Source organism: Raphanus sativus, chromosome 4, assembly GCF_000801105.2.
Source record: "Raphanus sativus cultivar WK10039 chromosome 4, ASM80110v3, whole genome shotgun sequence".
Taxonomy (NCBI): Eukaryota; Viridiplantae; Streptophyta; class Magnoliopsida; order Brassicales; family Brassicaceae; genus Raphanus; species Raphanus sativus.
This window is the reverse complement of record NC_079514.1, coordinates 49,442,044-49,454,388: the sequence shown is the minus strand read 5'-3', so window position 1 is coordinate 49,454,388 and position 12,345 is coordinate 49,442,044. Positions and strand designations below refer to the sequence as shown.

General features: G+C 27.2%; 1 protein-coding gene across 1 annotated transcript; it reads left to right on the top strand.

Annotated features, from left to right (window-relative positions):
* Window positions 1–7,449: 7,449 nt before the first annotated feature.
* LOC108829665 (glucan endo-1,3-beta-glucosidase-like) lies at window positions 7,450–11,571 on the top strand. Its single transcript, XM_018603280.2, has 2 exons — window positions 7,450–7,589; window positions 10,392–11,571. The coding sequence occupies exons 1-2, from the start codon at window positions 7,499–7,501 to the stop codon at window positions 11,336–11,338; spliced, it is 1,038 nt and encodes a 345-aa protein (XP_018458782.2). The 5' UTR covers window positions 7,450–7,498; the 3' UTR covers window positions 11,339–11,571.
* The last annotated feature ends 774 nt before the right edge of the window (window positions 11,572–12,345 follow it).

Here is a 12,345-nt window from a genome sequence, read left to right as displayed (position 1 = left end):
AAAAACCAAGCAGGCCATGAAATTAGATAACATAGTTGAGCTCAATGATAGTGGTTATAGGTTAGCTAAACTTGCATGTCATATCTGTTAATTGTTTTATTACAAATGAAAATTTTAGCATAAGGATTTTAGTAAAATATTTATTATGTACATACGATTTAATAAAATACTGTGTGCAAATAAATAATATTATATTAAAAATAAACAATTTAATTTTGATTGAGTTTGTTAGTTTGAATATTAAAATATTATAATAACAAAAATATATTAAAGCAATTTTAAATATTTAGATTGGACATTATAATAAATTTACAGATATAAAAGTTTTCAAAAAAATTAAATATTAGTGTAGTTTTCAAATTAAAATCTCATGTGAGTGTATTTTTCAAAATTTTCTTTTTTTGAATTAGTTTAAAATTTTGGTAGTTTTTGATAAGTTCAACAATAAATTGAGAAAAAATCATAAAAATGTGAATAAAATATCTGACGTTTATATTTTTTATTCATTACAACCTGCATGCATATTTTTATTTTTCTAAAAATATACATGAAGCATGTTCACTTGTAATGTTCGATGTTAACCTTCATCCAGAAAATGATTTGGTAAAGAAATGATGGTAAGATATTTATTTGGACCACTAAAATTTATTATCAAAATGCAACCTCCTTTTATAAAATTAAAAATATCATCGGAAGCTATGAAATAATTAATAAGTATAGTCAATCACATTCTTTTATTAACAACATATTTACATATATATATTGTTTTTGGCTTATCTTACGGAATTACTTGCATGACTTTTTCATTAACTTTAGTATTTCAAATGAACATACTTGGTATTATATTAGATGCACAAGATGTTTGAACAAAGTTATACTCTAATTAATTAAGCCCATTAGAAATTGAGAAGAATAAGTATTCATCCATACTTGCCATACACATGAAACAACCACAATAATAATTCAATATCAAGTTTAACATTTTTAAAAAAATTACGATTTGTAGAAAATATATATAATGGATTGTTAAATAAAAGAGAGTTTGCTAGTTTAACATTTTTTAAAACTTTTACGATTTGTAGAAAATATATATAATGGACTGGCAAATAAAAAAGTGTTTGCTTATTTCATCATTCTTTTTGGGTTTTAAACCAATTCACTCTTTTTATTTGCCAATCCATTTTATATATTTTCTACAAATTGTAAAATTTTAAAATATTAAACTTTATTATGCATTATTATTGTGGTTGTTTCATGTGTATGGCAGGTATGGATGAATACTTATTCTTCACAATTCTTATGGGCTTATTTAATTAGAGTATAACTTTTGTCAAATATCTTGTGCATCTAATATAATACCAAGTATGTTCTTTTGAAATACTAAAGTTGATGAAAAAGTCATGCAAGTAATTCCGTAAGATAAGCCAAATATATATATATGTTAATGTGTTGTTCATAAAAGAATGGGATTGACTATAGTTATTAATTATCAATTTGTATAGTTTTTTTTTGTTACAGACAAATATCTTGAAAAAGAAAGAGTGGAAAATAAATAAATAATAATTAATAAATACAAATTATATAGGAGAAAAGAATAGTTTGAAATCATGAACCAAAAACTTTTAAACTTGGGATAAGATATCTGGAGGAAAATATAGGAATTCAGTTATTTGATGCTGTAGAAAGTATAGATAAAAATGTATAGATCGAGCGACATGATTATTCAATTGGTTTATTTTTGTATAATATGTCATGTATCATAATTTGATAAGATATATGACTTGTGACTTGTTAAATAACTAGATTCGGATCCGCCCTTTCAAAGGGGGTGTATATTTTTGGTTTTCATATTTTTTGAAAAAATGAAAATTTTAGTTGAACAGAACATTTATCGATAGATCATGTTCCTATTTTAACAGAATAGATAAAAACACAAATACAAAAATATGGAAGACTAACCTGAGATTAGGCAATCTAGATAATAAACAAAGTCATTGTACCTCTACTACCCGAGTTTCTTATTGATCACCATTTTTTTTCTTCTTTCTTCTTGTGTTATTTTCTCAAGTTTTTTAGGGGAAATGTACGTGTGATTTAAAGGTGAGCCTCCAACTCTCCTTCCCTGAATCATCACATAAACAAGTAAATTTGCTTAACAAATTAAGAATTAGAAGTTCAATTTTTTTTTTGAGAATTAGTTTAGTCAATTGTGAAAATATTATGGGATATTGACCTATCTTATTTACATGTCCTTTTTCAGTATAGAGTATGTTGTCCAATATCCAAAATAATAATTGAAAAGAAATATAATATCAATGATGTTTCAAAAACACTAAAATGCCACAAAACTACTCATTTAGTGTAATAGATTTTTATGTGCTTATTGTTACCTTCGTTGCGAACGAAGCTTTGATTTTCCGTTCTTTGGTTGAAAATTAAGATTTGAAAAAAGATTACACTCAAAAGATTATTTAAAACTTAAAATATGTGAAAAGCGATTCTTAATTAAGACTAATAATAAACCAAAAATATGATTCTTTTTTTGCATCAGTCAAAGATTTCAATCGTAAAGAATTTGAAGTTATGGAATATCAGAAAGAGAGATGAAGTAGAGAGGGGAGATCAACAAAGAGTAAAATTAATAGATCAAAGTTACAGTATATAAACAATAAAATAGTTTTAAATAATGATTAATTTTAAACGTGGGATGATAATGTGAAAAACAGGGATTTAGAATTTAGTTATTTGGAATTTATTAAACTTTATGATAAAATTAATTTGTTTTGTCAACATTTAAAATAAAAGAATTTTTAAAGTATATACCATGTGTTAGAATTTAATTGGCTATGTGACTTGTGTTTTAGTATATAAAAGATATAAATATATATGGGGATATATATATATATATGGGTATTTTCTTTATGTTTTTTTGTGAAAAATGTACCATCTCCACTGGTATTTTCTTTAGGCTTTATTAGTTTGTATATAGTTGAGCTGTTGAAAAGAAAATCAACAAATGAATCGTTTCAATGGAAATGTTGAAACATAAGTTGATTAGATTTTGTTGAAAATATTCATCATTTTGAATCAAGAAGAATATATAGAGAACGACATGTTTATTGTCAATCAAGTTTTATTTAATTGCGATGTATGATGAAAATGTGAAGCCGATCTCCTCCTGATGCTGAGAAGTTTAGGGGATTGTTTCCACCAACAGGCAGTCTAAGTACGACTTTGGTACCAATTTAAGGGGGCTAATAAAAATTTCAAATTCATCCTAACAAGCAGCCTAAGTACGACTTCGGTACACATTCATGTTAATCAACATATATAATGAATAAATTAAAGATGGATTTGGTTGTAAACTTGTAATGATATATATGAGGCTTTTGTTTTTAATTTAAGACTCATTTTTAAAACGTCGATGGTGTAATTCATGATCATCTTAATGAATTGTTATAGCCGGAGCCCTGAACTCTACTTACATCAAGCATGTCAGTAGTTTGAGGACAGACGAGGAAATTAAATCAATTATAATTTTCTTAAAAAATTATGGAACATATGAATAAACCAAGTTACAGAAAAAAAAATAAGTATATGACAAAACCCCGTTTTCATCATAGAAAACGAAAAAAATACAATGAATCAGATTCTTCGGTTGTTTTCTTATACATAGAATATTAAAATAATGTTGGAATGAGTAAGGCAAATTTTTACAGCGGTGGAAAGATGTATAACATCAGCAAGTTGTTCATAAACAACGACGTTTATTTTGGCTGTTAATATCACTACTCTACCCTAACCACGACCGTTCATCATTGTAATCTATTTGTTATAGTATATCTACGTTATTCATGGTGAAATGAATGTTGCCAAAAGAAATTACAAAATCTATGGAGATGTTGGAATTCTTAAAAGAATGGATGGTTGTTATCCAAACACTGAGATTGTTTATTGTGCATTATTAACAATTTTGATTTCAATTGTTTCTGTAGAGAGAGGTTTATCAAAATTGAAGTTCATTAAAAGCTACCTATGTTTGACTATATCTTAAGAGCATTTGAACGGACTGTCAGTAATATCAATAGAGCATGAATTAGGAGAAAATTTTATTATTCAAAGTTGATAAATGATTTTGTAGGAAGAAAAAGCAAGAAGCCTTATTTTACATGAATTATATATTACTTCTTTTTACTTTTATTTCTCTGAGATGAAACTAAATTTAATAATTTCTTATATTATCTGATTATATATTCACATTTTTATGAAACATGTAGTTAGGGGGCAGCATATTGGAAGAGTGTTAGATGCGCCATGGATGTTAAAACCGGAACTGACAGTACTATACCAAATTTTTATTTTTCATTTATTTGCATTATTGCTTTGTAGCCTGCATCAAAGATTATGTAACTAATTAAGACTTGGTTGACAACATTTATTATATTAAAATATAAACATGATATATTGATAAATATTATGTTCCATTATGTATTTTATTTATTTAAAGAATTATTCTATAAATTAAATTAATATTAATCACAAATATTATTTCAGAAAACTCAAATATAAAGTAACTTAAAAATAAAAATAAAAAATATATCAGTTCTTTGAAATGACGGATTAGAATCTAGTGATATATTACAATGCATATAAGAGTATTCGTTAACTAAGACCAGACGGTTTTGAATTGGGGTAATTTGTGAATTACTCTATTAATAGTTTGAAATTTGAAAATTACTCCTTCTTTTTATTTTTTGAAAACTACACTTTATTCAGTGTGAATTTACTTTATATTCATATCAGATATTTTAAAAATTAAAATATAATCGAAATTAATATTATTATTATTTTAATTATTATTATTATTATTATTATTATTATTATTATTATTATTATTTATGTTTAAGATAAATTTGTTGTGTTGAGATAAATATTTTTTTTTACCTTTTAGTGTTTTTAAAATAACAAGGATATTATGAAATAAACAAATCATCTCTCCAAAAATAGCTGAGCTCAATGATAGTGGTTATAGGTTAGCTAAACTTGCATGTCATATCTGTTAATATTTTTATTACAAATGAAAATTTAGCATAAGGAGTTTAGTAAAATATTTATTATGTACATAAGATTAAGAAGATACTGTGTGCAAATTAATAATATTATATTAAAAATAAACAATTATATTTTGATTAATTTTATTTGTTTGAATATTAAAATATTATAATAAAAATATATTAAAGCAATTTTAAATAGTCAGATTGGACATTATAGTAAATTTAAATATATAAAAGTGTAGTTTTCAAAAAAAAAAAAATATTAGTGTAGATTTCAAATTAAAATCTCATGTGAGTGTATTTTTCCAAATTTTCCATTTTGAATTAGTTTAATCCCTTGGTAGTTTTTGATAAGTTCAACAATAAATTGAGAAAAAAAAAATGAGAAAAATGTGAATAAAATATCTGACGTTTATAGTTTTTTATTTATTACAACCCGCATGCATAACCCAGCATGCAGGAAACATTTGCATGTAATATACATGGTCTAATTAAGAATATTTTTATTTTTCTAAAAAATACATGAAGCATGTTCACTTGTAGTGATCGATGTTAACCTTCATCCAGAAAATGATTTGGTAAAAAACTGATGGTAACATATTTATTTGGACCACTCAAACTTTTTATGAAAATGTAACCTCCTTTTAACAAAATAAAAATTATCATCGGCAACTATGGAATAATTAATAAGTATAGTCAATTCCATTCTTTTATCAACAACATATATACATATATATATATATATATATATATATATTTGGCATATCTTACAGAATTACTTGCATGACTTTTGCATCAACTTTAATATTTCAAATGGACATACTTGGTATTATATTAGATGCACAAAATGTTTGACAAAAGTTACACTTTAATTAATTAAACCCATAAGAAATTGAGAAGAATAAGTATTCATCTTTACCTGCCATACACATGAAACAACCACAATAATAATGCAATATCAAGTTTAACATTTTTAAAATTTTACGATTTGTAGAAAATATATATAATGGATTGGCAAATAAAAAAGAGTTTGCTAGTTTAACATTTTTAAAAAATTTACGATTTGTAGAAATATATATAATGGATTGGCAAATAAAATAAAGTTTGCTAATTTCATCATTCTTTTTTGGGTTTTAACTTTTAAACCAATTCACTCTTTTTTATTTGCCAATCCATTATATATATTTTCTACAAACCGTAAAATTTTAAAATATTAAACTTTATATTGCATTATTATTGTGGTTGTTTCATGTGTATGGCAGGTATGGATGAATACTTATTCTTCTCAATTTCTTATGGGCTTATTTAATTAGAGTATAACTTTTGTCAAACATCTTGTGCATCTAATATAATACCAAGTATGTTCTTTTGAAATACTAAAGTTGATGCAAAAGTTATGTAAGTAATTCTGTAAGATAAACCAAAAATATATATGTAAATTTGTTGTTGATAAAATAATGGGATTGACTATAGTTATTAATTATCAATTTGTATGGGTTTTTTGTTGTTACAGCCAAATATCTCGAAAAAGAGTGGAAAACAAATGAAGAATAATTAATAATTACAAATTATATAGGAGAAAAGAATAGTTCGAAATCATGAACTAAAAACTTTTAAACGTGGGATAAGATATGTGAAGAAGAAATAGAGATTCAGTTATTTGAAGCCGTAGAAAAGTATAGATGAAAAAAAAAATATAAATCGAATGACATGCTTATTCAATTATTTTTTGGTTTATTTTTGTAAAATCCGTTAAAACCAAATACGTATATTTTCTGTGTACTGATAAATTTATCGCTATTTTTGGGCAAAATTTTCCTTTTTATCACCACTTCCTAATATTTTTTTAACTATATCTGTTTCTGTAAAAAAATGTTAAATAACATTTGTTGAATCTTATGAGAATTTGGTTATGAATTCAGACATTAGAACCTAACACTTATTTTGTGAGACAGAAAATCAACGGGTTTATTCGTTCTTGTGGATCTTTACTTCACCAATTTTTTTTTGTTTTTGTAAAATGTTATACTTCACTAAACTTTCATAGGGAAATGCCGTAGTTTAGTTTTTATTATTATTTAGTATAAAGTATGGATTGTAAGTGTCTAACGTGTATGTTTGTATGAAGGTGCCAGTGATGGCTCCAAGAATAGTCTAACTTAATATTAAAAACCGATTCATCTATCTCATTTGACGCTTCAATCTCAGGGTATATTGACCCTAGCTATTTAAAGCTACTTGTGTGGAGAACTTATATATAATCGTAGACTTTTCAAAGCATATATGTGATTGTATTTGTTTAATGTGTTACATGCATTGACAGACTTGAACCCCCGGGCTCGCCACTATAAATAGGCGCAGAATGGTATGATTCAAATATATATAAAAAAAACTCAAAGTATAACAGTAAGAAAAACATATTCTAACGTCTTTTTTACTATTTCATGACAATGTCTGGGGTTCGGATGTTAGCATTATCACCAATGTTGATGTTGCTTCTCAGCCTTCTAATGGCTTCCTTCTTCGACACCACAGGTTTAGTCATCTTTTAAGCTTATGTAACATCCATTAGTCATCTTCTATAACCCTAACTAGAATTTGACCCGCACACCCGTGCAGTGTATATTTTTATAAAATATGTTGTTTTTAATGTTAATATTAGAGTTGGACAAAAAATCCGAATCCAGAAAATTGAACCGATCCCGATCCAAAAAGAAGTACCAAACACGATCTGAAATTGATTAAATATCAAAATTTTGATATTTAGAAAACCGAAATCGAATCTGATCCGAACCGAAGTATTTCAGAGACGTGAATGTATTTGAAATAGATTTATATAATTATATATATTATTATTTTTAGATTTAATGTAAATAAAAACATTCAAAATATATATGGTACTTATAAGTTGGTTTAAATAATTGAAAATATATATAAACAGTCAGATGTAAATATCTAAAAAGTTTAAAGTATACTCAAGTCACCAAAAATAATTAAATAATTATTGATTATCTTTCCAATATTTAAATCAAACCAATTTATATGTTAAGTTCAGGTATTTTTATATATGTTATTCAAATTTATACGTAATATATATATATATTTTATATATTTTGAGAAATTTAAAGATATAATGAATTTTAAAAATAATTTAAACGGGTTATCCAAAACCTGAACAAACCCGCAAAGATCTGAATCGAATTCGAACCAAAATTTATAATTCGAATGAGACTGAAATCTTTCACCCCAGAAATCTGAAACCCAAACAACCCAAACCAAACACGAATGGGTACCCGAACGCCCACTCCTAATTCACAATCAATTTTTCTTTTAAAAACACAGCACACATATAATTAATAGTATTTTATATGTACTATCATATAAATAATCACATATATTATATTTTTTAAATTTAATGTGAAATATAAAAATAATAATTTAAGTTGGTATATGAAATTTGACTTTGTATTGTATTTTTCTTATACATATTAAAAATAGTTTTAATAATAGTTATTGGAAAATATTTTAGTAAAAATAAATTTTTGAATATATGTATATTTTGAATCAATTTTTGATATAAATAAACTTTAAATTATTATTTTGATTTGAAATATATATATATATATATATATAAAGTTTAAATTTTGTTTTATGATTATTTTAGACAAATAATTTTTTTAGGTAATTAGATTAACTCATTTTTGTATTTTAAAGTTGATCCAAATAGATAGTTTCTCATAATATAATAGATTTCTAATTTTTTTAATAACATAGTTCATTCTTTTCTTAATATACTGTTATCTATGTTTTCAAATAACTTTATATCATTTTTAATAATGATATTTATGTTTTCCAATCAAATTTTTTATTTTAAATTGATATTCATATTTTCAAACAAATGTATTTTTTAAACTGTTATCCAAATTTTCAAATAAACATTTTTTTCAAATTGTTATCTATGTTTTCAAAGTAAACCTAATTTGTATTTTAGTTCTAATAATATAGATATCAAAATATAAATGCTGTAATTAATATACAAAAGGAATATAACAATATATGCATATGGACCGAGAGACCTTGTATCCCATATCAAAATACAAAAAAATCTAATATGAATTTGATTTTACGATCACTTTTAAAATAATAATCATATGTCCACAAAACTATATTTGGTCATCATATTCTTAATGGGTTTGGGAGATCCACTAACGAATAAAAGCTTTGCAAAGAATTTTCATTATTAAGTGGAGTGGCATTTGATTGTAACTATTAAAGAAAAATAGGGTAATTTCCCATTTGTACTTCACTTTTAATAGGATAGATTTGTATTTTAGTTCTAATAATATAGATATCAAAATATAAATGCTGTAATTAATATACAAAAGGAATATAACAATATATGCATATGGACCGAGAGACCTTGTATCCCATATCAAAATACAAAAAAATCTAATATGAATTTGATTTTACGATCACTTTTAAAACAATAATCATATGTCCACAAAACTATATTTGGTCATCATATTCTTAATGGGTTTGGGAGATTCACTAACGAATAAAAGCTTTGCAGAGAATTTTCATTATTAAGTGGAGTGGCATTTGATTGTAAATATTAAAGAAAAATTAGAGTAATTTCTCATTTGTACTTCACTTTTAATAGGATAGATAATTATATATATATATATATATATATATATATTAATATTTTTTTTTTGTAACTGAAATTAATGATTATATTTTATTGCATGACAATTCTATTACTAGCTGGACAAATCGGAGTATTCTTCGGGCAGTTGGGAGATAACCTATATTGTATATAAATCCGAATAACATATGTCAGAATACTTAAACTTAACATATAAATTAGTTTGGTTTAAATTTTGAATCAAAAATCAATAATTAATTTAAATATTTTTGTTGTTTTGAGTGTACTTCCGCTATGTTAGATATTTATATATTTGACTATTTTATATATTTTCAAGTATTTAAACCAATCTAAAAGTATCATATATATTCTGGATGTTTTTATATACATTAAAACTAAAAATAATTAATATATATAAGTATATAAATCTTATTCGGATACATTTGATATCCAAAATACTTCGATTCGAATTGATTATGGTTTCGATTGTTTAAATATTAAAATCTTGAATAATTTGAATATTTAATCAATTTTGGTTCGGATTTAATATTATTCTTACGAATCGTAATCGGTTCGGTTCTTCAGATTTGAATTTTTTATCTAAATTTTTATTGATATGAAAAATAAATAGCAATATATTTTTGAAATCTAGTTAATGATTATAGTTTATTGCATGACGATTTTATTACTAGCTGGACAAATTGGAGTATGCTTCGGGCAGTTGGGAGATAACCTACCAAAGCCACCGGAAGTTGTGGCTATGTACAAGCAGTACAGCATCCCACGAATGCGGATGTACGGTCCCAACCCTGAAGCTCTCAACGCTCTCCGTGGCTCCAACATCGAGTTCATCCTCGACGTTCCCAATAGCGACATAAAACGTCTCGCAGATAGCCAAGCGGATGCCAACACATGGGTCCAAGACAACGTCCAGAAGTACAATGATGTCAGATTCAAGTACATATCTGTAGGAAACGAGCTGAACCCAGGGGAACAGGGGGCGGCGGCTCTCTTCCAGGCTATCCAGAACATTGATAAAGCGCTTTCCGCAGCAAGCCTTAGCAATATCAAGGTCTCCACGACTACATACTTGGGAGCATTCACGGACACGTATCCTCCCTCGAGCGGAAGATTCAAGGATGAGTATAGAAACTTTCTCCAACCGGTGATAGGTTTCTTGATGAACAAGCGATCTCCTCTGCTCGTGAATATCTACACTTACTTCGGCTACAAGAACCGCGACGTCACTCTAGAATACGCTCTGCTCCAACCGAGCAACAATGAATTCAATGACCCCAGCAACCAGCTTCATTACAAAAACCTCTTCGACGCCAATCTCGACTCAGTTTATGCGGCATTGGAGAAATCGGGCGGGGGATCGTTGGAAGTCGTGGTGTCGGAGAGCGGTTGGCCCACGCAGGGAGGACCCGGGGCAAGTGTGCCTAATGCGGAGGCTTATGTTAACAATTTGAGACTAAGTGTGCAGAATGGATCTCCGAAAAGGCCAGGGAAACCTATAGAGACTTACATATTCGCCATGTTCGATGAGAATGGGAAGACGGGTGATGAGACTGAGAGGCACTTTGGGCTGTTTAATCCTACTACTAGACAGCTTAAATATGGTGTTAAGTTCAACTAATCTCCTTGGAGAGACTTCTTGAAGAAGCAAGGGCTAGTAACGCAGCGATGCGGTAACTGGTATTTGCCTATTTGAGGATTTTTTTTTATGTAAGATTATTAAAAATGTGTGAACTTGTTGTAATAATAAGGACTAATAATGAGCCTTAACCCGTTGTTTTTACTTCATCTGTTTCAAATCTTCAATAATGTAATGGGAGTTGTTTATATATATATGAAGTTGTTCGTTTTTTCTTGCTAAAAAGAGAATGATGTGTTTGTTCATAGCAAACAAATATTTAGCTGAAACATTTAGACATAACATAATTAACCGGTGGTGGTGGACTAATAGCGCTCGAAAGAATTAAAAACCCAATACGGCGAATCCGGGTCCAAACCCCACCGGCCACACGGATATGAGCTATTGCTTTCGGTTCATTTGAATGTCCAGGAAAAAGTCTATCCGTGGGCTGTACCTCCATCCGGGGGTTAGGTCTGTATCGTTAATATATCCGGATTTAATCCTTTGTTTTAGAAAAAAAAAACATTTAGACATAACACACGCCTAGGCATGGCTAGCCATCATCAACTCGGCGTCTATTTTTGTCGCCCAGAAATGAAATCGACACCAAGAAGAAAGTTCTTTGGCTATTAACTAGGATAACTACACAATGCTTATACTGTTCTACGACAGACATGTCACATATCTGGTTGCAATCTTTAGTACCAAAGTCAATCTTAACTTGTCGTCCGAGTTTTAAACGATTTTAAAACATTTTGTTTTTCATTATTTTTTGTACTGATTTTCTAGACTGCTATGAGATAGCTACGTGCATACGACTTGATATTGAGAACATAATGTATATTTCACATATGTATAAGAATATACATTAATGTTTTCATAACAAAAAGGAACATTCATTTTAATTATACGATGAGGTTTTTTTGTCAGCAATACGCTGAGGTTATTAGTTATACAATATATGTATAGGAGTGTTCCCTTAAATACTTGGTTATCCAGTATCCATT

What these genes read in the sequence shown, in the direction of transcription:
- LOC108829665 (XM_018603280.2), top strand. Translation starts at nt 7,499, where the DNA reads ATGACAATGTCTGGGGTTCGGATGTTAGCATTATCACCAATGTTGATG. An exon ending in TTCCTTCTTCGACACCACAG is followed by an intron (nt 7,590 to 10,391) that starts GTTTAGTCATCT and finishes TTTTATTACTAG; the next exon opens with CTGGACAAATTGGAGTATGC.